We start from the raw sequence: 25,415 nt of genomic DNA, 5'->3' as shown, positions 1-25,415 counted from the left end.
ATAAACGTAAAGTCTGTGATCACTGAAGGAGGGTGCCATTTTATTTAATGTAACGTTGTTAGTTAATGTGACGTTGCATGGAAACATCACAGTAAAATTCAAGGTTAAACAAAAGCAAACCAAAGGCGATAATGTGTTATTTGTACACAATTCAATAAACACATGGAAAACTATGAAAGGCCAGTGATGTAACCAGTGTTCCCTCCGAGTTGTCCCGCGAAGCCACGGCAAGCTCCAGATATCCACAAATATAACCATAACAGCTTAGAGGGAACACTGGATGCTACTGTATTGATCTAGTCTTATGACCTTGTTTAAAATGTTATGCATCTTGTCACAGTTTCCACCATTGCATGTTCTGCTTTGTTTAGAAGAGTCTAACCATTTCAGTTGTACAATGTGATCAACTGGATATTGCAATCATTCCATTTTAAGGTGTCTTCTGATTTATAAAACCTCCCATGGTTGTATCTCTCCGACAATAGTTTCCTCTCATCTTTTGACGTTGATTTTTGAAAGCAGAAATGCAAAGTTGAAGAAATGCTAACTTTTCATGATGTCCCAATAATGCTATGGCAATTTGCACTATTAGAATCACTTATAGGGCGTGTTCGGAAATAGCACACTGAGCGCACTGTGCAATGCAAACTAATAGGCGAGTGCGCTCCCGGTGCGCATTTCCGAACGCACCCTTAATGTCCTGCCACTATATTCATAAGTGCCTTAGAGGAGCAGTTATGAGTATATACAACAACTGCAGATGCACAACCTGTCAATGAGAATGTGATTAGGAAAAGGGGGTTCTGATGAAGGAGGAGGAAGGGTATTTCTAGTGTATGTTACTGGAGCACAGGACGAAGTCTATCAAGAAATCGGGACAAAGAATAAAAGACTTTCATGTGTAATTATGCATGTTTAATTTTATTTTATAAACAAAAGGCCCTTTAAATCAAACTCTAGGACTTATTTTACATACGCTTGCGCTTGTTCAAACAAACAATTCCACATGGTTGCTCCATCACTAGTGCCTTATTTCGGATGGCTTGACTTCCACTTGTACGTTTTCTATCCCTTGTAAAATATGTAAATATGACTTGACTGCAGCGCTTACAACAAGACAGTCTAAAAGACAATGGCTTGATGAATTTTCTTTTTTCCAGGTTCCCATGAGTTTTTGCAGAGTGCCATTGAGAGCCAATGACTATCGACAGTATAGTTGAATAAATCATGTCACTGACATTACACGTTTGTCACAATGCAGAAAAGAACAAGACTAGATTGGATTCTGAGTCGGTGTATTCGCTGTCTGTGACAGTCGCACATCATTTAATGCACAGAAAAGGTATGATGAATTGAGTCCAAATTCTTTTACGTCATCATCGTCTAAACCTTCTGGCATTCTGCACTATTTCGAGCGTGGGAAAATCCCAGCTCGCTCAGACACCTACGTAGGCTAGCCTAAAAGAAACCTTGGTATTTACACGTCAAATTTGACCCACTTCTACTATGAACTACACAGTCAGCATTAGTTGTCCAGCACAAGGTGTAGCACAGCTGACTTAATGAGGCACGACAAGGCCTTGCGGGAAACCAACTTCAGAATAAACTGTCGGCATCAGGCTGACAACACCCAGAGCAGAGGGAACTCAACACACACATAATAGGAAGGATGTTAGAAGTCATGGAAAAGTGCCAGGGTCCTGCAAATTATTTTTCCAAGCCAGCTGTATAAGCGGAAGAGTCACATTTATTGCGGCAACATCATAAGATTGTGGTTTTTAGTTAAATTATTATGATACCATGCATAGTCGTATGCAAAAATAACACATACACCCAGGAGAGCAGCATCTTGTACATGCACACTTGCGCACAACCATACAGCTCATCTCAAAGGAAAAATATATAAGGATGATAAATAATAAATAAGAGTTGAAAAGAACTAGTGAATGTTTTATGAATCTGGGACATCATCTGAGGCTGGAGGCTTTTGCCTATCGTTGCATGACAAACACAGAAATAAGAGTGAAAAGAAGAGAGAGATGCAGCAGAGGATCACATCATACTCAGAGGTTCATTCAGGAGGAGCGATTCCAGAGGCAAGAGGAGTGTAACAACACCTTGGGGACATGCTCATAATGCACAAACACAATCACATGCCAAGGAGAGAGAGAGCGAAAGAAAGACAATGACAGAGAGAGAAAGAGAGAGGAGGGTGGTGCCTTGTGGTCGACTTAAACATCAGCAGATGGGTTTAGCTGGTTGAAATTCTCCTGTTGAACATCTGGAGACCTGGCGTTAATCAATGCGAATCAGCCTGTAATTAGTAATAAATCTAAGGGGCCGGAAATAATCTGCACAAATCATAGCAGGAAAGAGTCTCGATAGGCTGTGGGTGTGTATTATCTGGATGTAACTCAACTCTGCATTTTTGTAAGTATGATGTAATGTACAACAATTCGCCGGGATGACATGTGCGTTTCTGCCAATGGGTTTGCACGGCTCTTTCCTGAGGGAGGGGGAATGCAGTCAGCCGTTTTACAGACCGCATTCGGACTCACCTTGTATTAGGATGCGTACGTCTCTGCTGCGAAGGTTTACGTCATTAGCAGCCTCGCACCTGTAAACCCCCGAATCGTTCCGCTGGAGCGGCCGCAGGAACAGCAACGTGTTGTTGACCACTTCAACGCCTTCTGGCATTTCACCGTCCAGTCTGGGATACACATCAAACGCTTTCAGTTACACACAAACACACACAGTATGCATGATGTACACAATATGCACTGTCTGGTTGATACCAGTCTGCAGCAGAACATTATCACAGTTCCACACTACTTTTTTTTTTTGTGTGTGTGTGTGTGTGTGTGTGTGTGTTTTGCCAAATTTTGTTGCTGCAACTCTAAGTCGGCTGTACATGATCCACGCAGACAGTCACAGCTGGTATTCTAAGGGCTTGGCTGACTATGCTTCGCTCCAGAGCTCCACTTCGCCATCTCAGTGCTATTTCTGCCACTGAAGAAAGGACAGCTTCCCCCCCCTCACAATACTGACTTTATATGTCAGTACATTTCATTGTCTCCACCAGCCGAAGGCATGGGGAGAGTATGTTTTGCACTCCGTCCGTCCGTCCGTGTGTCCGTGTGTCCGTCCGTCCGTCCGTCCGTCCGTCCGTCCGTGAACAGCTAATCTCAGCCACCGTTAACCCGGTCGATGCCAAATTTTGCACACACACTCCCTGGATGCCAACCATGAACCTCTGCCCCAAACTTTCCAGAACGGCCTGTTATAGCGCCACCAGGAGGCCGCTTTGTGCAAAACAAGTTTTTGCACAGTACACCTACAGATTTTGTCCAAACATCACGCAAATTGGTACACAGTCTCTCTAGAGCCATTCAACGAAACGGGTCTTTCAGATTTATCAGACTCCATCCTGATTGGTTAAGATTGGCTTCCAAAGTTCACAGGAGTGCTCAGTTTCAAACAAAATGCTGCAAATCATGAACACATCGCGTGATTTCCGTGAAATTGTGCACCCACATTCCCACTAGGCCCAGGACGAAATGCCACATGAACAATTTCAACTCAGCCTCAAGGTGGCGCTATAACTGGCCCAAAAGTGTTTTTACCTCTAACTGCACGGATCTGTGGATAACCTGGTGGAGACCTGTGCCCGGAAGGGCACTTTTTCTAGTTTATAATGTTTTTGTTCTTATAATAATTGTGACTTGGTATAATTCATAAAATGTTGAGAACTGAGATATGTTTTTAAGCAAAATGCAGATGCACACCTCAGAAGGCTACTGACAGGTGCGTAGGGCAATAAGGCATAATTAAAATGGGTATATTTGAAGAACAAAGAGAAGGTCCTGCACACTTGCCAAAATGTTGCTCTTTATTAAGGTTGACGTTTCGGTCGCTTAGACCTTCACTAGGACAGACAATGAATGAATGAGATATGTTTGATTTGTTAGAAAGAAAACATAAATGAGGTATTTTTCACTTTTATTCAATGGAGGAACTGGGTTTCCATAAAACCTGTTTCTCTTTTTAAATAAACCATTTTCTGCCATCATTTGGACAGGGTAGAAGAAGCTTCTGTGGAAATCAGGTTGAGGATCACAATATACAAATGATGTAATATTGGGATATCAAGGAATACAAAATAAAAAAACAGAATATGTTTTAACTGTGCCATGTAGGGCTGTACCAATATTTATTGGCCGATACTGATGTAAATCCTCTGATTGTGCACAGATTTGAATGTGCAGAGCCTTCCTTTCTTTTTTTCTTCATTATACCTTTGTGACTCCAGCACCTCACTTAAGTTTTTTTTTTCAGCAGATGAGCTGTGGGGGGGGGGGGGGGGGGGGGTTTCTACATTTTTGTCGGATGTTTAAAATAACAATTTAGCCGATACAGATATAAAACGATATTTGTATTCGTTAGTTAGTTATTATTTCCGGATTTTGTGCAGGGAAACTAATAGAAATAACGGCCCAGGCCGTAGCGTAACGGTCTGGGCACCGGACTGGTAATCCAGTCGCAGTGTGCCGCGGGTTCGACTCCCGGACCCGACACGGCCTTTACTGCATGTCATCCCCCCATCTCTCTCCCGTTTCCTGTCAGCCTACTGTCTGTCCCTTCAAAAATCAATAAAAGGCGTAAGCCGCAAAAAAATATCTTAAAAAAAAAAAGAAAAAAAAAAAAGAAATAACTGTTCAGAATCTACAACTTGGTAGGCTGCAGATACACCAATACAACAACATAGCCAGCACAAAATTGCTCATCAACAACAACTAAATATTGGTTAATGTCAGCTTTATTTGCTGATAACAAATATCAGCAGATACCGATAAGTGGCCAATGTATGGGTGCATCCCTAATGCCATGACTTAACATGCTGTCCATTCAACTGGAAGCACAAGTCAATCACATGCCAAGTATAAATGCATGCTTATCCAGTTTTGCACTTGCACTACATTTTCAGTCTACTGTACATATTATCATGCAGCATATTAACGGTTCATAATGTGTAACAATGCTTGCTCACACAGAGGCATTTATTTTAAATACAATAAATGGCACATGAGCCGCAGTGGCTGTTATTACATTGTTATATAAAAGGTAGCTCAAAATCATACAATCTGATTGGATATTGATTCAGGTCAATATTACTCCTTGACTAAGAAAAAGCTAAAATATTTTAGGCTATAAACTGTACAAATGTGACCAGATGATTTGACTGAGAGACTGCCATCGCGCAAATTCCAGCTTTTCACAAGAGGAGAAAAACTTTTTTTATTTTTTAATGAGAATCTGAAATAAGTATCAGAGCTGAAATCGACAACCTTTCAAGCCCGTTTTCTCAACTCGCTGTTTTCTGCAACAACAACAACCTATACGTCAATTTGAAGCTATGATTCCCTGCTTTCATAAGACATGAAAAAACGAAAATTAAAAAGAATCCAATGGCAGTCTGTCAAATTTGGTCACAAATGTCACAAGGTACACAATACTCAATAACAAAATGACAACATTTAACCACTTAAAAGTTAAACCTATATACTTTGTTGCATATCAAATAGTAGAAATAGCCCATATCTCATCAAAATGTGACATGTTGCTTATACAGTATATTGCCATTTCTGCCATATGGTCACCAAATAGTCCCCCCCATTTCTGCCATATGGTCATCTAAAGTATTTTCCTAAATGTTAGTCTATAAAATTATGACATGCCAAGAATAGGGATAGAGCTGTGCATGTCTCTGTGAGATATTGCCACCGGGAGTGGCTAAGAAGGTAGTTGGGTCATCTGGGAATTAGATGGTCCCCGTTTGAGCCTGGCTCCCCCTTGGCACCGTGCATCAAAATGTCCTTGAGCAACACACTGAACCCAAACTCCTCCCGATAAGCACGATGGCACATTGAAAGGCTGGCTGCCTCTGCCATTGGTTTGACGAGGAACAGTTTGACCGTGAGGCATACATTGTAGAGCCCTTTCTGTAGTCGGAACACTACTGTAGAAAGAAATCAAAAAAAATCCATGTATGCAGTGTAAATGTACTACTTGTAACAATAGTTACAAGGTCTAAGTGAAGACATCTTGACTCATATATCACATCATATAAAAGGCAAACGATGGCCGCACAAGTGATATGTAATTATACCACAGTTCCTCCTCAACGCTACTATGCCACTTTTATATTTAGAAACCTTATAACGGCTTAATTTGTCATCCTTTTTGAAAATATATAAAATGATCTCGTTTATGCAGGTAGTCAGGAGGGCCTGCTTTCTTATAAATAATTGTACTGAAATCGTTAGTCAATTTGGGATACATCTATAATTTTTAAACTGCCATATTTGTTTTATAAAAGCAATAACTCAACGCCTGGCCTGTCATAAGTTATTACTTAAATATTCATTTGGCACCCTACCATCTTTCCTGCCCAGTTGGGAAGAATATTTACAGGGGTTGTAGCAGTTAAACTGAAGATAATGAAAAATATAAAATGTCTAATAAAAGCAGTATTAAATACATGACGTATTGCATGAATGCATGCATGCATGAATCATCTTTTGACAATCACAAAACAATATAATGGCTGGTGCAACAAACCACTCCCACATACATTAAGAAATAAACCATATCTCCATATCCAGCTAGCTGATGCATGCAACATACATGATTAATGGCCCCTACAGACTGTAGGAGTTTTAAAGTTGTCGGCGAGTCATTCACACTACCGGAGTAGTTTTTTGTAAAATCAGGTGTCATATCTTTGTGGCTTTCACACTAAACGATTTTATAGCAGACAAGGGATCACACACTGCAAAAGTTCTCCAAAATGCGATCCGGACCAGACCCGATACATTCCAATTCATATTGACACCTCACGTACGTACAGGATGCGGTGATACAAGTACGAGACCAACACAGGACATCGCTCTCTCGCTCTCTGTGCGTGCACACACACACACACACACACACACACACACACACACACACACACACACACACACACACACACACACACACACACACACACACACACACACACACACACACACACACGATTGTGATAGCCTAGTAGCCTACGTGCGCTATAGCGAGACAGGATGTTAAAAGAAAAAAGTCCAGAATTTTGCGCTGCAGCTCCCCGAAAGCTAAATCGGAGCAAATATCGTGCAGTGTGTAGGGGCCATTACAGGGAGGAAGCCTTGTGCGTCAGGCTTACACATCCAATAGAAAAGTCAGGAGCATTACTGTAGCGTAGCATTGGGAAACGTACTTACTTCAATGTGAAACGCTACAAGTGATCAAATATGTACAACAAAATTCAGGAGTCAGAGTAGATTCTCCTCCACCCCCCGCCCCCCCCCAAGGAATTTGTACACAGTGCTGCCAACACAAAATAGCTGCCTCACACACTGCATGTTTCCAGTTTGGTAAATGCTGGGTGCTTGTTTTTGTTGTTGAAGCAAATGCATTCTAGTTCTGCAGATGAACATCTATGGCAAGTAGAAAATGCACTGTAGAGTTCTTTGCTCAGTATTACTTTTACTCATTTTAGCTTCTGCCGTGTCTTTTCAGCCGGAAGTCTTATTTTGAAGACCATTAACGCTGCTATAAGCAATATTTTTTCAGAATTTATTTTTTGTATTCAGACAGACGATTTGCCTGTCTACTTCCTGATTGGTTAGTCATTTCAGCAGGGTTTTTCCTTTTTTTTCGACCAATGACAAAGCTTCTACGAAAATCTTTGAATGCAGATTGTGGCCCCTAGATGCATCGCAGAAACAAAATTTGTTTGGGATTGATTGATTGATTGATTGAAATATTTATTAACAGTTTGTAGAATTACAGTACATTTCAAGCACAAACTCAATACAAAGACTGTTAACTGTGAGTGGACGACCCAATTAAGCATTACACTTGTTTACAACAGGGTCCACATTGTTCAATTCATCAAAACATTTAGAGACATACAAATAGACATTTCTATGTAGCTAAAGAACAGAACAGGAATTCATCATATAGGAAGCAAAAAGGGAAAAGATACATCTACAGTGAGGGGAAATGGGGGGGGGGGGGGGATTCAGATTTTACAGAGGCCAATTTCGAATTGCAGCCATCCGTAGGTGCCCTTTGAGAGCGGTTTTGAAGGAGTCAAGGGATTCACATGTCTTAATGACTGTTGGTAGGGCGTTCCACATTTTGGTGGCATAGGAGCGAAAATAATTTAGTCCCTTGTTTGTGCCGAATCTGGGTTGTACATGGTTTGTTGCACTCCCTCTGGTGTTGTGGGTGTGGAATTCGTTTACATTAAGGAAGTATTTAGACAGGTACATGGGTATCTTGGTGGTGTATCGAATCTTGTGGACCAGACCCATTGCAAGATGCTGTACTCTGTCGTCGACCCTAAGCCATCCCAGCCTGTCAAAGTGGGCAGGGGTGAGGTGGGTTCGGGGGGTGAGGCCAAGTAGGAGCCTGACCAGTTTGTTTTGGGAGGTCTGGAGCCTTGTTTTAAGGGCCTTTGAGGTGCTGTGGTACCAAGAGGTGGATGCATAGTCAAAGAAACCTTGTACGAGGGCTCCCATTAAGGTCTTCAAGCTGTTTTTGCTGACCAGTGAGGAGATCCTGTAAAGGAATCTTGTTTTTTGATTTACTTTTTTGATTACGTTGGTGGCCATTTTATCACCGGGAGCGTTTTACTCATTGCTGGCTGTCTGAATACCAAAAAACAAAACAGGTAATTACATTTTGACATATTATTGCTTTAACTCCCGGAAGTAAAACCAGAATTAAAATCCGACTGTGTAACGCATCTCGCGATCGTTCTTTAATTGAACCGTTTTAAACTGCTAAAAAAGTATCAAACAATCATAATCAATCAAACACACAAACGGACAGTTACACAGTGGTTTGCTATCATGGTATTACTTGGCTTTGAAATTATTCTTCCAAGAACTAAACTCTCAAAAGTACCAGACGCACCTGATCCATCTGAAGTGATTGGCCGGCGGGTTGGCGTTGGCTTTGCAGGTCAGCTGGACGTGCTCTCGGCCCACATGCCAATCTCCATCATATCCCACAACGGAGATATCAGGGGCAACTGCAACACAGACGGGCAATAGATGGAAAGTGTGAGACATGCCAGCAGGACGTAAGCCAGACTTCCTCCATACAAGCATGAGCACGCACACACACACCATATGCTATGTAACTGCAGTAGTCAACCAAAGAGGATGTCACCAAGGTGACCTTTGAATATCATTGTTTGTCGGGCAGAAACCTTGCATCGCCATAACGTTGTTTTCCTGAAAATTAAGTGGCCAGTTTCATCACGCAAAATGTAGCAAAAATACTACAAGCACAATCACATCACACATTAGCATGTAGATGTGCCATTTTTGATAAACTTTTGATCAAATATTTTCGTAGTAAAAGAAAAAGTAAAAGTGGCCCAGTCTTATTTAAAAATTTCAAAAGTATATACAGAATACAAATAACTACTTTGGATTCGATTGGAACACAGATAATTCTTTCAAATTCCCTGAAAAACAAACATTTTAGACATGCAAGGTTTCCATTTCGACAGCGACACCATTTCATAGATGTTTCTGCTATGACACCCTGTCAATAGTTCCAAGTCAAACATACGGCAAATTGTGCAAAACAAACCGTGTCTGCAGACACTGGTTGACAGCATCCTCTAATATCTTTGTGAGGAAAAGGGGCCAAGTAATCATTATTTTGTTCGTGAAAAATATATTTATATATATATTTTACTTATAAGAATAAGTTGCATGACTGAAGCGTTTGTGACATTCCATCATGACATAAGACATCCAATGCAGCAGTGGATCCTCAGTCAGGACGTCTGCCCAAACAAGGTCCCGTAACATGACTGCAGGGTATTAACTAAGAACATGATCGAAGACAGCACTAGCCTCCACTAGCCAGGTTTCCAGATCAGTTGGAAACATTCAAAACAAAAGAGCTTGTTATACTGAATAAAGTGGTGGTCTGTTTTATTTTCCATGGCATAATCAATCAACCATTTGGCTTTGTTGCCGGGTATGCGGAATCTTAATATCGAAATGTTGTTCATTCGTTCATGGATTTACTTAAAATATCACATCTCTTTGGTTGTCAAGGTTTGACAACTTTCTTAAGCCAATTAGAGAGAGGATGCTAGATGAGCTCTCGTCAATAGAATGTACACTTTGGTCAGTTAAGGGCTCACATACTCTTAGCAAGATCTATCGACACACAAAAAGCTGAGGAAATACAGACACAGGGGAAAAAAAGACAATACAAGAACAGAAGACCTGCACTTTGGCATAAAAAAAGTAGCAATTAAAATCCTCCTCCAAGTGGAGAAGGAAACACTAACAATTACATTTAAGCTCTGTGCAATGTTAGAAGAAAAAAGTCCTTCCTTATGCACACCTACAGCGGTCAGGTGCGTCAGATAACTGGAACTGGAGAAGTAGAGAAAAAAGGCATCATCAGGCATCATGCCTGATGAAGGTCTGAACGACCGAAACGTTGCTCAATAAATCTAATTCTGCAAGTGAAGACAGTGTGCGCCTGGGGGACCCATTTTTTCTCTACTAGCTCTGTGCAATGGACTTTTTCATTCCACTATGCTGATCTGTTTTCTATCACAATACAACAAAACAGCTGCCAATTAATGAAAATGTTGCATTTAGCTTTCCAACAGAACTTGGGATGGCTAGATGACGTACCAACTCAATCAACTAAAAAAGGAACAATGATGTGGCAACACGTCATAGGCCATACATGTATTGCATATCATACATACACATCATGGACCATTTTCCTGTTAATGGTTTTAATTTGAGAATTTGTGTTTCGTTTACATTTTCTTCACAGTAAATGTTACCACACTTTCATGAAAGACATGATTAAGTCACGATTAAGTCATGGACATATGAATTTAGTTTGAAGATTTTTGCTCAACTTCTCAAATCATCGTTCATTCTTTGCAATGCATAAAAAAAAAAAGGAGGAAGCAATTTTCAATTCTCTGTAAATTCATACCGTAACTGAATGGAATCCAATTGTTTCCACCAAAAATCAAGTGAGCATGCATTGGAAAATGGAAACATTAAGTAAAGCATGAGTAACATTCAATGACTAAACAGGGTGTAATTTCGGTAAGGTCCTTTTAACCCATTTAGACCTGAGGACCTTTTTCATGTCAAAGACCCCTAGAATTATCTGTATTTGGTCGTGGACCCCCATCTGAAAATATGTAGTTCCAGGGACCTCCCAGAAGCAAATAAGTTATATATATATATATATATATATATATATATATACAAAGATTTGCACCACATTTTGACGATTTTTCAAAAATAGCAGACCTACATTAAGCGCGGCAATCAGTGCCACGCTATGAGCTTGTAGATCTGCTATTTTTCAATAGCTAAAGTGGCCAAAAGGGGTTCCCGCCCCAAAATGGATTAAGACGAAGACGATTAAGACGAAACAAAAAAATAACTCACACTGCACGTTGAGTTTGTACGGGATCCTGAAGTCGTTCAGCAGTGCCGGGTGGCGCACCACACAGGTCAGCGTGTGTCCCTGGATGTGGCGGGTGGGCTGCCACAGGTAGCGCACCTGCGTGCTGGTGGTGCCGTTGGGCTCGTCGAACAGCTGCACCTCCGACTGGCCGAACAAGTTGGACTCCCAGGAGACCTCGGCGGGGGGGCGGGACCGCTCTGCAATGCAGGTGGCCACCACGGACTCGTTACCGCCGTCGATCAGAGCTGCCGATCCTGCCGACACGTAGACCTTGGGCTCCACTAAGATTCACAGAGACAGTTGGGGGAAAGGGGTGTGGGGGGGAGGGGGTGGGGGGGGATAAATAAATACTATACAAATTGGTGGTCTTTTGAAATGTTCCCAGCACACACTTCCTTCACGCTTTTTCTAAGCATGCAGTATAGCAGCAGAGACGATTTCTGTAATTTACTCTTTCTCTCACAGTTTTGTGCACCAAACTTTAGCGAGGGAGAGAGAGAGAGACAGTGTGTGTGTGTTCCCACAGTTCTCCTTGACAGGAGAGTCTCACCAGTGAAACAAAATCAACAAACATACCCAACACTGCCATTATTCTTCCATCTCTAAATAAACCTGTTTCTTTACATTTACAACCCTGCTTTTAACTCTAATTTCTCCTGTTACATTGCCTAGACACGAGGGATTCTCAGAGTGAGGTTCCAGGGATCTGCAGGGGTCCACAGGGACACTTCAATTTAGCCAATATTTCACCGGCTAGCCCAGAAAGAAAACGTATAAGAATGACTACGGTATTCAGATCATAGTTTTCATTGTCTCCACTGCCGTCTTCGCACAGTGACAGTTCTAGTAGAATTCTTTACTTAATCCAATAATCCAACGACTAAACACTTCTGTTGTGGGTGACTCTGGAACAGAATCATTTCAAAGGGGGTCACTCAGCAGGCCAATATTCATATCAAGTTGGTACAATATTACAATATTAAGAGTACAATATTACCATACAACTATTGATGTCCAGACGCAACTTGCGTCTCGACATCAATCATACAAAAATTAACAGCATTTCCATGAATGGAACCGATGTTTGCAATGCACTTTATTCCCATTTGGTGACTAATTGTGACCAATGGGGCTTAAACAAGCCACATAAAAGTAATACATTGGATTTAATAGGTGTGTTGGATTAATTTTATTTATTAATTTAAATTATTTGTATATATTGTCCATCTCATCAGTTCAACATCCAGACACTCATGCATGAAACTATGCATGTACAGTACATGCATGCCACAGAAGCACAAACGGACACGTAAACACTTACCAAGCACAGCGACAGTGGTGGAGGCCTGTGCGTTCCCCAGAGGGAAAGTAGCCACCTTGCAGGTGTAAACTCCGATGTCGGAGAAACCCACCTCCTCCAGGACAATGGTGGCATCATAAGGCGAGGGCGATCGGAAATGCAAACGGCGGGTATACTCTGGTGGAATGGAGATGCCAAACTGGGGGTGGTAGACTGCCACCGTGACTGAGCCAGAGGGCAGACGGCGCTCCCATGAGCTCTGGGTGAGACTGAGGTTTGTGTCCACCTCAACCCTGCATTCCAATGTCACATTCTTCCCCAACACAGCATTCACCTTCTGAGGCACCAGCACTTGATTGCTCCATACACCTGCTGAACAAACACATTAATTTACAACCAGGTACACTTCATGACAGGGCACTCTTGTGTTTCAGTTAACAATCAAATAGGGAGTGAGATTATTAAAATCAGATAATAAAGATTAATCAAATAAAAATATTATAAGTTTAGTGCTGTATCATGTAAGCATGTCTAATCTGTGCAATTTCATTAAAATAACAATGTTTAACCTTGTTCCTGGTTTTCCCAAAAGGAAAATAAATACAGGAATTATGTTTTTGACTGCTGGGGAAACTCATTAAACACAGGGCAACAGATTTTAAATGCTGGAAATAAAAATGTGAAGAAACTGTAACTATGTGAGAATTTCACAATCCTCAAGGTTGTGATGTCAGGAGCGGAAATCATTTTTATACTTGTTGCTGTCTGGAAGAAACCACTCAACTCCAAAATGTTCATTTTTCAGTAAATAAAAAAACATCCAGCTCAAGTGGAGTTGGGAGGTTTTTGTCAAAACGCTTTTTAATACTCGTTTATTGGTTCAATTTTTTTTACCAAAAAAATCACACCCGTGTGAACTGAGTGTTGCAAATCCGCCCCCCCTCTCTCTCTCTCATTAGCAGGCAACAGTGTCTCTCTCTCCGTTTCTGGCACAACAGCGCCACTTTTGGTACTCATTGGTACTGGTGCTCATAGTCACACACAAACAAACATGAACACACGGTTGACACGGACATTGCTGTTCCTTGGAGTGGTTGCACCACTCAAAAAGACGGATGGAGTTGGCTGGTTTGGCAGATAGTTTGAGGATCCAATGGAGTTGGAGTCGATAGCATTGATTTATAATATAAATGGAGTTAGGCGACAGTTGAACTGGTTCCAGAGCATTGCAAAGAGTTAGTTTTGAATGCAAGACAATTACTACTATGTACATAGTCAAACACAGTACTGTCAATACAGTAGTACATCTAGCTTCTTCCTCCATTCAGGTCATAATTCTACTTCAATTGCATTCTGATACATTTACACCCACCATTTTAAGTCAAAAATTTCATAAAATGATGCAAAGCAACCAATAATATTGTCGCCTAGAAATATGATAGTGTTATACATGATACTAAGTAAGCATGATCTTCAGTTGTCCCTTAAAGTTATCTGATGCCCTACCTTAAGGCGTAAAGTGAATTCAAGATGTCCATTTAGGTTCAGATAACATGTGATATGATTTACAAACATTTATACATGATTTTAAGGTTTAAATGATAGCATATATATATATATTTATATAGCAATATAGTAATCAAATAAAAAAATTAACAAATTATTATGAAAGTAATCGTTGCTGTAGTTTAGTACTTTCACACTGTGCGCTTCCAACTGAAATCCACACAGGTTGTTAATGTTGCTCAATCAAATACTGACTGACTGAGATATACTACAATACATTTAAAAGCGCATTTCTGTTGCTTACTGTTCCCAACTTATAAATAAGGGAAAAAAGGGAAAAAAAGAAAACTGGCAGAAGTTAAAATGTACTGTCTGTCTCCAGATATAAGTTTGACCACCACCATCTACTGCAAATAACATGACTGGTCTCTTTAAAGCTGTGAACTCGGCTGAAAGGGAGGAGAGTACAGGGGACAGAGAAACGGAAAGGGAATGATGTGTTATCACGATGAAGTCATCGGTGAGAGAAGAGAAATAAGGTCAAAGGGATGAAGAAGCAACAGTGTGATTATGGTACCGCATCAAATAGGAATTAAAATGGAAACGTACAGTATCACCAAGATTCTGGTAACCAACAAAAAAAAAGAAATAAAAAAATGAGTGAGTCAAGTTAATAAAAGCATAACAACCCTGCTATACCCCTCAACGTTATCACTAATTGCAACAAGCTGCCAGTGGGAAGACGTCATCGTAAATCAAAACCTGCCACATTGCTTGGCAACCGACCGAGAAATTTCTATTGTTGTTTTGCCAACAACTGCTTTGTCCCTGGTCCAATCTCCCACCAAGAAAATATAGCACCCTACAATACTAAACATCCACAAACCACTGACCAAAAACCAGCCATTCCATTTAATGTTCTGAATTTGAACAAGCAAGCCTCTAATTTTGTTTTTAAAATTGGATTTCAGTTGTGTTTGTTAGCCATCTTCCAGACAAGTTGTTAAAAGTATGTAGATACTGTATGCCGATTTACTTAAACTGCATAATAACTAGTTAACTACATACAACAAGCATTGATTATTATGCCAATAAGTCTAAACTTTAGAATTAAATTATTAACCCTAAATCTGATCTCTTCCTCTCTCACAATAGACAGACAGCAAGGCGGATTGACAGAGTATAGATATAAGCAGACTTCAGGTGAACTGAACTTGGAATGGTATGCTGGGGGTCACATCTGACACGATAACTGCTAGTCAGCTATCACTAGATAATAATTGATGAATTGTGTAAAACCACATTTCTAAAACGGGTAGTCCCAATACTTAATTGTGATTGGCTGGTTACCGTCACGTGACCGGTGTAAATTTCACCGATAACCCACTGCTTCAATCACTTTGTATCATCCTGCAGCCTTGTAGCTGAACTGGGGAAGGGGAGCACTTGATTGCTTTACAAACACATGCCGTGCGGGCGTCTAAGCCTCGGGTCTGCCTACGCTCCCAGGCAGTGTAAAATACCCGGTAACCTGAGACCTCTCGTGGCTTATTGCTTAATTGACCCAAGATCGGACTTCAGCTCTCTAGTTCCTAGCTCATCAAAAGTAGTTCAAAGACTACAGCGGACAGAATATTTATCTCAAGGAAAAGGAAAAGTGTAACTGTCATACTCAACAAATGTTGTTTACAATTCCCCGTCAACCACACTGTGATCAACCCATTCTTCAAAAGGATTAATGGCGTGCAGCTATTTCACTTTGCGATACAATGTGAGCTTTCGGATTTATCGGTACTACTGGATTTAAAAAAAATAAAAACCACACACACACACCTTTGTGAAATGAGGGGCGCTCTTATCATTGTATCATCATGACATGATAACATGTCGATTTGCTATGACGTACACTCGTACAGTCTCCATTCATTGTCAATGGGAAACTTTGTGTAGGTAATTCTACCAATCAACATTAAAACTGTAGGCTACTAGTTTCTGTCCTACACACACCTTAAATTGGAGCGACGAGATGCAATCTAGCATCCCCAAAGTAGATTATGAAGCCTAAATGTAGCATCCTCCAAGGTATATAAATCCTAGGCTGTTTGAACTAACTGGAGATAAGTGCGGCCATAGCTGAATGGGTAGACAGGCCACCTGGGAAACCAAAGATCCCCCGTTTCCATTCAGGCCCTGCCGATGTTGAAGTGTCCCTGGCAAGAAGACACTTTACCCCTAACTGCTCTCCGGGTACTGTCCCTGTAGGGCCCACAGCTCCAGATACTTAAGTTGGTTTAAATGCAGAGGACACATTTTATGTGCAAATATAACACCCCTAAGGAGTGGGCACATTATTGTGATTATTATTATTATTATTATTATTATCAAATCCTCCCTTTGTGAAGCATATGGAGGGAGTTCCTCCTGTTTTGAAACATTTACATCAGTGCTCAGTTGAAACACTTTTGAGGAGTACAACCTTACATAAGCTTGTCCTGAATTCCTCCCCTGCCCAGAAAATAAACAATAAAAGGCAAAAATCAATCAAATCCTGTGTCAATGTTTAATTTATACTACATCATTGTTGTCATTTGCCGATCTGCAAAGCTCACAACGCGTTGCATCATCGGATCATAAAGTATAGATCGGGTTTACTGTGAACGAGTCTCATCCTGAAAGAAAATAGTGTAGACATTTATCCAATCTGCGCATAGCAGATAGAACACCACCATCATGTCACAATACTCCAATGTCTTACACACACACACACACACACTGATGTAATGTCCTGGTAGCAAGGACACATCATTCCCACTGGAAGCGCCACTACACAGTCCCAGTGCCACTTTCATGCACACCGCTCATGCAGTAACCATGAATGTCTTATTAAAAGTGCAAAGAACACACACCGGTGTTGGTGCAGTAGGATGGGCTTGGGCATGCGTGTTAAGTTCTAGAAAAGTGCCCTTATTTTTACCCCCCCCCCCCCCCCCCCCCCCCCCCCCCCCCCAAGTCAGAACCAGCCGTACCGTTTCTGCTGTACAGGCTTGTGATTTCCACATGATTTCAGGGCCATTATGAAACTCAACTGCATCACCAGTGATGTAACTAGGTTTCCAATGTAATGAGTCCCAGGATGCAGGGATGGTCTTGTAGATGAGTCCCAGGGACATTTGATGAGTCCCACTTCAGCGACGTTGTCGGTCACATTTTGTCATTTTTACAAATTGCAGCATTAAACTATCATTTCATTTTTGATTGTTATAATGTGGTTATATTCATGTAGAAATGTATGAAAGAAGTGAATACAATTCCAAATCTGAAAACTTTAATATTTGCAAAGATGTTTGCAACAACAGTGCAAAGTATGCAAACAGAACAACACAACAGACTTTGAAGTACTACATGGAGAGTTAGGCTGTGCACAGGCTGTGGCAGGGAGGGCAGCATCACAGGTAAGGGCAGAAGATACTGTATAATAGAAGAAGAATTAATATTAAAGCTAGCCAAAATAAGATAGAATAAATCAAATACATATTTCATATTATTTTGGCTATATGAAATAATCTATAATTTGTAACTGTCCCAGTTTTAACTTTAGTGTTAATACATCTTAACATTGTTTACATTACACAATAAAAACAAATGTGCCTTGAGATAATAACCTTGAGATGAAGTAGCACAGGTTATGGAGTTAGGCTGTGCACAGGCTGTGGCAGGGAGGGCAGCATCACAGGTAGATGTAGGAGCAGAAGATACTGTAGTATGAAGAAATTATTATAAATAAAGCTAGCAAAATAAACTAGAAAACAAATGCTCTACATATTTCATAGTTTGGATTATGTGACATCTATAATAACTGGCAGTTTGAACGATTAATACAACTTTACATTGTTTTCATTACATCACATACTGTACCTGGAGATGAAGCAGAAGCAGTCATGGAGGAGGTAGGCTGTGCACAAGTAGAGGCAGCAGGTATGGGAACGGGGTTATCAACATCATTGAAATTTCTTTGGTGCCATTTTAATGTGTGGTGGCACAACACACACGCAACAGAAACAACAATACCGGCGTGTCACTGTTATTGTGAATCGGGTCTGCTTGTCACGCTAAAACATGTTCCCCTAAATATTTCTGTCGGAGGCAGCGCGGTTTAGTTGAGAGAGTTGCGACATCTCCGTTCACTGCTTACCCGTGGGGCTGCAACGGGCTGCAAGCGTCACTGATCACTCAATTGTCGTCACTCTCTCTCTCTAAACGGCTCTAGTCTACTCTAGAGGCTGCACTCGGAGCGCTCCGCTCCCCGGTCAGAGCTCGCCTGAGCAACATGGCGGCGCGCTGTGTTGACAATGTAGTTACAAATTAGTCGTTCTACAACGATTTCTACATGGATTTTATTTTTTATAACATAGGATGAGGTCGGATGTGGGCATACAAAATGATCGTTTCCGTAGATTATTGTTTTACCGCATTATTTTCCCCCGCGATTTCTTTTCAGTGGGAGTACAGTAGTGCATCCCATGGACGCACAGGTTGATGGTCTATTGCGTCCCAAAACTATAAAGTGCGTTTTTGGACGCAAAACGCACCCTAGTTACATCACTGCATCACTACTGATGGAAACACAGACATCTTGCAGCACTTAAAGAACGTTTCAAATTCAATGCTAAATGTATTGGTCCAAGACAAGTAACAAGTTTGAATGTACTATGCAAAATGTTAGGAAGGTTAATAGTTCATTTTCATTCAAAGAGCTAATATAGAACTAGCTAGCTTTTTATGTTCCTTATCAGACAGACATAATTATAGGCTAAAAGGTATGCTTATTTACTCGTCCAGACCCATTTTTCCCCAACATTTGGGGAAGTTGGCCGTCTCAGGCGACAGGCATGCTGTGGCAGCAGTATTGATTTTGTCAACTAACTTTTTTCACTGACGGAGTGAGACTAAATATATTGACAATTTCAACGACAAATAAAAACTATACTAAAATGTTTGCAAAGGACTAGTGGACAAGAGATCCAGTATACGTAAGATACAAGAAACTTTACACTTGGTTGCATGCTGAAAATAGCCGATCTACAAGCTCACAACGCATCGCAGCACGACGCATTGTGAGCTTGCTATTTTCAGCAAGCGTAAAAACGACGTCATTATGACGGCATCAAGGCCCGCCAAAATACATTTTAGTCGACTAAAATCTTATGATATTTAGTTAACTAGACTAACACTAAAATATTCCAGGTGACTAAAATGTGACTAAACTACAGTAAGTGAAAACTATTCAAGAAAACTAAAATTAAAATCTGCGGCCAAAAACACTGCTGATGACATTGGTGGAGATTTAAAGCAAATGGAAACTACAGCCTCTCTCTTCCCGGAAAGTTAGCATGCTACAATAATAGCCTTTTAATGAATCAATTAAAAAGATAAAAGAAAAACAAAAGGAAGAAGTTTAGTTTGTGTAGTGGTATTCTCCTTCAAGGCCTATAGGCATTAGCTGTGAGTAAGTATGCATCTATTTTACATTCTAAAGCACAAGGTCAAACACCTCATTGAAATGTACAGCAGACTTGATGCAGCGTGGAAATATAGGAAACTGCTGCTCTGCACCAGAACGTGAACTTTGAACTGGAGATTCATTCGAGTGTACATTAGGGATGGTCTGCTCTTCTGGCTTGGTTCCATTAGTGATACTACTTTGGGGGCATACATTTTTCAGACTTTTAAATTCTTCTGTACAGTGAAGTTAAATATAAATGTATTGCATACCATAGCCCATTTTAAATTAGTCCAGACAAACGTCATGTGCAAAGTGTTTAATTTCAGCCCAAAATTAATATTCACATGATGTAAGTGTATAGATAAATACCTGCAATTTGATCTGTTGCCAGGGGCAGATACATAATCTTTGATTGGTACAGCATAATTTCAGTACCAAGAGTGTCCATAAACATGACAGGTTGGTCACATCAGCCAGAGTGCACTGTGATGCCTCAACAACATATTGCCCATTTGGGCAATATGTTGTAATTGTAATTGGCAATTAGACTTTTAAGCTGCCTATGGCACTAGTTTTCCTCCCCTAAAGTATGCTTAAAAAATGTGTTTCGCAAAAAACAGGCCAATGTGAAAATGGTGGGAGATATTCCTCAGCCTAGTAGAAAAGTCCATGAAATATTTCATGTAAATTGCATGCTGCAATCTGGAGTAATATCAAAACTGTGTTTTACAAAAGTCGGCCTCCTGGTGGCGCTATAACAGGCTGTTCTGGAAAGTTTGGGGCAGAGGTTCATTGTTGGCATCCAGGGAGTGTGTGTGCAAAATGTGGCATCGACCGGGTTAACGGTGCCAGAGATTAGCTGTTAACAGACGGACGGACGGACGCCCACACAATCCTGCAAACTTTGAAAGCCAATGTTAGCCAATTAAGATGGAATATGAAATATCGGACAGATCCGTCTTGAACACATGACTAGAGATAGTGTATAATGATTTACGGGATTTTTGGACAGAATCTGGAGGAGTAATATCAAAAAATGTGTTTTACAAAAGTCGGCCCCCTGGTGGCACTATAACAGGACGTTCTGGAATATTTGGGGCAGAGGTTCATTGTTGGCATCCAGCCAATTAAGATGGAATATGAAATATCGGACAGATCCGTCTTGAACACATGACTATAGAGATAGTGTATAATGATGTATAATGAGTGCAAAACATACTCTCTCCCCATGCCTTCGGCCTGGTGGAGACAAAAATGCTTGTCTCCAGGACACGCACTCTGCTTTCCGCATCCCAAATGCAATTGTTGTCATTCCACGGAAATTGGGACATTGTAAGCTTTGCGTTCTTAAATACTGAAGAAAATAGTGCAGAGGTCTTACATTTTTCTCTAAAAACTACATCTCTAGGATAAAAATAGGGTGTGCTGAACTTAAGCTCCTTTAGAGAGTTATATTCCAACTCGTTCCGTCAAAGGGTTAGACTTTAGCCTAAACAAACTTGTTAGCTGATCATAAGATCCAGACAAGACTCATCCTTTCATAGGTGGTGAGTGGCGACTCATAATAAGGTGTGAACTAGAGTCCAACCGATGCCAGATTATTGAGTCCAATGCTAATCCAGAGTTTGGAGAGTCGTAAAGCACTGATTACCAATGTTTTTGACAGATTTCTTTAAAAGGGCAAAGTGCACAAGGAAATATTTGCACGTCCATTTAGCTCTGATGCAAATGACCAGTAATGAGTTGACCACACACTGATTGGACCTTCATCAAAGTGTCTTGAACACACTCTTGATGAGTTCCAGAGGGACTGAAACATCAGTGTTTAAGGGATATTTCACTTTCAAACATGTTTGGGGTAATTTTAACATCTACTCGTACTCACTACTCAGGCTTCTGTGTTTCACCCCAGACAGTTATTAAGTTGCTTGATTCAGTATTTAGATATTTTATATGAATTTTAATCAGACACGTACATCCCCTTCCTCTACAAACAGATTGTAACTTCAAACTCCATTTTAACCATGTTGAACTCATTGAAAACAGATCTGTCGTCCACTGTATGTATTTTATTTAAAAAACACATTTCTAAAATAATAAATGAAAAAACACGGCTAGTCGGCTACCTCGCACATTAGAAGGACAATATTAGTCACCAGAACCAAGTACGTGTGTTTTCATATACAGTATATACAAGTGTACATTGAATAAATTGCTGCCGCTGATAAATTGAGCAAGAGCAGCGTATGGGATTTTTCTTTAAAAAGAACAAAATCTTTAAATCAATATTTGATAAAAGTTTGAGAACATTTCACGTGTAAGCAAAAAAAAGGCAAAGAAAATAGAAAATGCATACATTTTGATAGAAAATTTGAAAACTTCAATGTAAAAAGGACATTTACCTTTATACAAAGAACAAGCAAATATAAAATACAAACTTTTATTTAACAATTTGCAGTCGCAACAACTTAAGACCTATTCAGGAATGTTAAACCCCCACCCCCTTCAAGTGAGGCACGCTCTTATCACCATGCATCACATTCCGTGCTCAACCATCACAAATCACAAATGTCATTCCGGCCAATCACTTTTGGCATCTTCACTTTTTCTGCCCTCACTTATAGATTCTTCAATATGTACTTTGCTCAGCCAATCAAATCGCAATGGGGTGACCAGCCAATTACAAGCCAATGTTTGTGTCCTGTTCACACAAACCCGGAAAGCTGGGCATAGGAGACTAAAAAAAAAGAATTAGACGATGTATATAAGCTCACAATGGTGCCGTGTTGTGAGCTTGTCGATAGGGCTAGATTCGTTCAACCATTTCCCACAAGAGGAATGCCAGGTCGAGTTGAAAAATCTGGACACATCGGCTGCATAATTGCAGATACTAATGTCGTCAACAATGGCTCTAGTGTCCCTGAAGTGAGTTCAGCTTTTGATGCTGAACTTTGAGAGTGCTTTCCTTAATGAGAAGTCATCCAGCAAAGCCAAGTGTGTTAGTTATGTTGAGTACAATGAAGGGAAATACCAATATACACTGCAGTATTCATTTGAATTCAAACCAAATAAACCAAGGATTAAGTATTAGGTTCTGAAACAAAATTATTAAAATTACGTGACATATCAATATTCAACATTAAGCGACATGTGTTGCTAAACCATGCAGATTGCAGACTCACCATGAATGTTAACATAAATACTAATACAGGTGCTCTGTGGAGCAAGGGTAAAGTACCTAGTACCCATCATCGAGGAATCTAGGTTCAAATCCACCATGGTGAATCTGGCTTACAGAGGTCTACTCTCTCTAGGCCTATATATTATAAACACAATTGGACATATTTGGGAGAGGGAAGCCGAGAGGGAAGGGCAAGCTTTGTCACTCAATAGTACTAGGGTCAGGGTGGTAGTAGGGTGCGTCCTCCCAGTGGGGGCTCCTCACTGACAGGTGAGCCGTGGCAAACAGTGGGAGGAATTAATTGGTTTGGTATAATGACTAAATTGGGAGAAAATGGGGTAAAGAAAATTGTTGGCTACTCTTAATTTATAATGACATTCTTCATTTTTCCCCCAGAGGTCAAATTGGTTAGGGTTTGTTGTATCCCATGAGACAAGCTAAGACATTTCACAGTACACTCACAGGTCAATTGTCATATGCAAAAATGAACAATGTGTGCTACTTTTGTATGGGTTTAAACCATGTTAGAAAGCAGCCAGTGTGTAGACAACACGCAACAGGCAATGCAATGATTCTATACCTTAGTAAGCCTACTGGCTGACAGTGACAATATAGTCGGTTCGGGTTGACTGGGATGCTGGGCTTCCAAGAGTTTGTCTTGGGGGGGAGTTAGTAAATTAACAATGACGTCATCCTTTTAACTAATATGGGCATAAAGAGTCTGCGATCCACTGTGGGCACCGTGTTGCCGCCTCTAAATATTTCACACCGACATCCACGGAGGGCCAAGTTAAAATGCTATAAACATTTTAAATTATATACCTGCCAAAAGGAAGAGGGGTGAGATTCTGGAGCCAACATGGCTGCCACTCTACATACAGTGACCTAACTGCTCACGGTTTCTATGGAGTGTTTCTATGGTAGCCGCCCGCCGGGGCCACACCGTCATCTGCGGCGGCGCTATCATTCCAAAGCACTGGACTTGGAAGTTCATTGCAAGTTCTCTTTGAGTCTTTGGTCTTCAAATGTCCGTCTTACTTATTTATTTTTAATACGCCAATAATGATATGGCTTTAAAATGTATATTGCCTTCACTTTAGTCTGTACCCCAAAGTTATAACTGCATAAATAAATAAACATGCCGAGAGTGCTCCCATGCAGGGCGCGCCGAGACAACCCCGCCGGCTGCAGGTTTCAAAAACTGCACACAACTTCTGTTTATAGGCAGAAATAAATCAATTCCAACTACCTGAGCGTGCATGACGTACCTGTGATGCTGTACAGTACGAGGTGAAATAAAGCCACCTTGCACCGGCGACGTGGGCAGCTCGTCCAGTGACAGGACAGTGACATTTTTTTCCCAAAGCGGTGTTGTCTTCTTTCTTTCACAAAGCAGCAGACGCGTGTACGTTCCCATTGAATGCTATCTGCTCAACTATGCAACCTCCTCGGCAACAACTCCACCAAACTGCATGTGGAGGACCGTACCACCACACAACACCCAGCAGGGAGAGAATAAAGGCATGTTGGACGGTACCATGACTAAACACTGAGCAGGGACGGGGAGCTCACCTAAAACTATATAGAGGTCCACCCACGAAGAATGAACATTACGTCATGCTTGTTGAGAGCCGCACATATTCGATTGTGTGTAATAATTTTTCTTTGTTACACCCCCCCCCCCTCCCTGTCTCGGTCACTTCATGTAATGGTAAAATTATCGTTTGTGTTTAGTGGTATAGGCTATAATATTATAGGACCAACAAGTGGATGTAACCTGGAATGATGCTTGACATCATGTAGGCTACATCAGTGAAATGAAAAAATGAACCGTTCACAGATACTGGCTGCAAAATGAATAAATATATATTTAGGAGTTGTAGAGAAATATTGTGATTAGGCGGCAAACACGAATGGCTTTAGCGAACGATTATTGCACATTTCTTTCTTTTCAGTTTTGTCTGCTTTTATTTAGCCTGCCTGCTTATGTGTTTATTGCGCCGACCGACGACATGTGAATGATGTGGTACCTCGTAACCTCGATGTCCGTACTCTAGCCAGCCCAGTGAAGCAAGTTAATCCTTGCGAAGTAAATGCGGGGTCACGGCTCACCCCTCCTGCTGTCTGCTGTCACAAAGCTAACCAGGTCATTGCTTTAATTTGAGTCGCACTGTGTTGTCCTCTCTAGAGAGCCACAAGGGACACAATTACGCGCCTCTCCTACAAGGTTATTATAGTTAACTATAACTAACGAAAAAACGAAAACTAGAATTAAAAAAACATTTTAGTTAACTGAAACTAAACTGAAACTAAAATAAATTAAAAAACGATAACTAAACTAAAACTGTATTGTGTGTTCACAAAACTAA

General features: G+C 40.8%; 1 protein-coding gene across 1 annotated transcript in view; it reads right to left on the bottom strand.

The window, feature by feature from the left end:
• Positions 1 to 24,445, bottom strand: part of nectin3b (nectin cell adhesion molecule 3b) — a 32,276-nt gene extending 7,831 nt beyond the window's left edge. Inside the window, exons 1-5 of the mRNA XM_083760390.1 lie at positions 24,315 to 24,445; positions 12,878 to 13,225; positions 11,538 to 11,837; positions 8,998 to 9,115; positions 2,559 to 2,710 (exon numbers count right to left, since the gene is read on the bottom strand). Coding sequence (XP_083616516.1) covers positions 2,559 to 2,710; positions 8,998 to 9,115; positions 11,538 to 11,837; positions 12,878 to 13,225; positions 24,315 to 24,399 — 1,003 coding nt within the window. The 5' untranslated portion in view covers positions 24,400 to 24,445. The remainder of the gene's footprint in view (positions 1 to 2,558; positions 2,711 to 8,997; positions 9,116 to 11,537; positions 11,838 to 12,877; positions 13,226 to 24,314) is intronic.
• Between the last annotated feature and the right edge of the window lie 970 nt (positions 24,446 to 25,415).

Source organism: Protomyctophum parallelum, assembly GCF_964188405.1.
Source record: "Protomyctophum parallelum genome assembly, chromosome: 1".
NCBI classification, from domain to species: Eukaryota; Metazoa; Chordata; class Actinopteri; order Myctophiformes; family Myctophidae; genus Protomyctophum; species Protomyctophum parallelum.
This window is presented reverse-complemented; position numbering and strand designations above follow the sequence as displayed.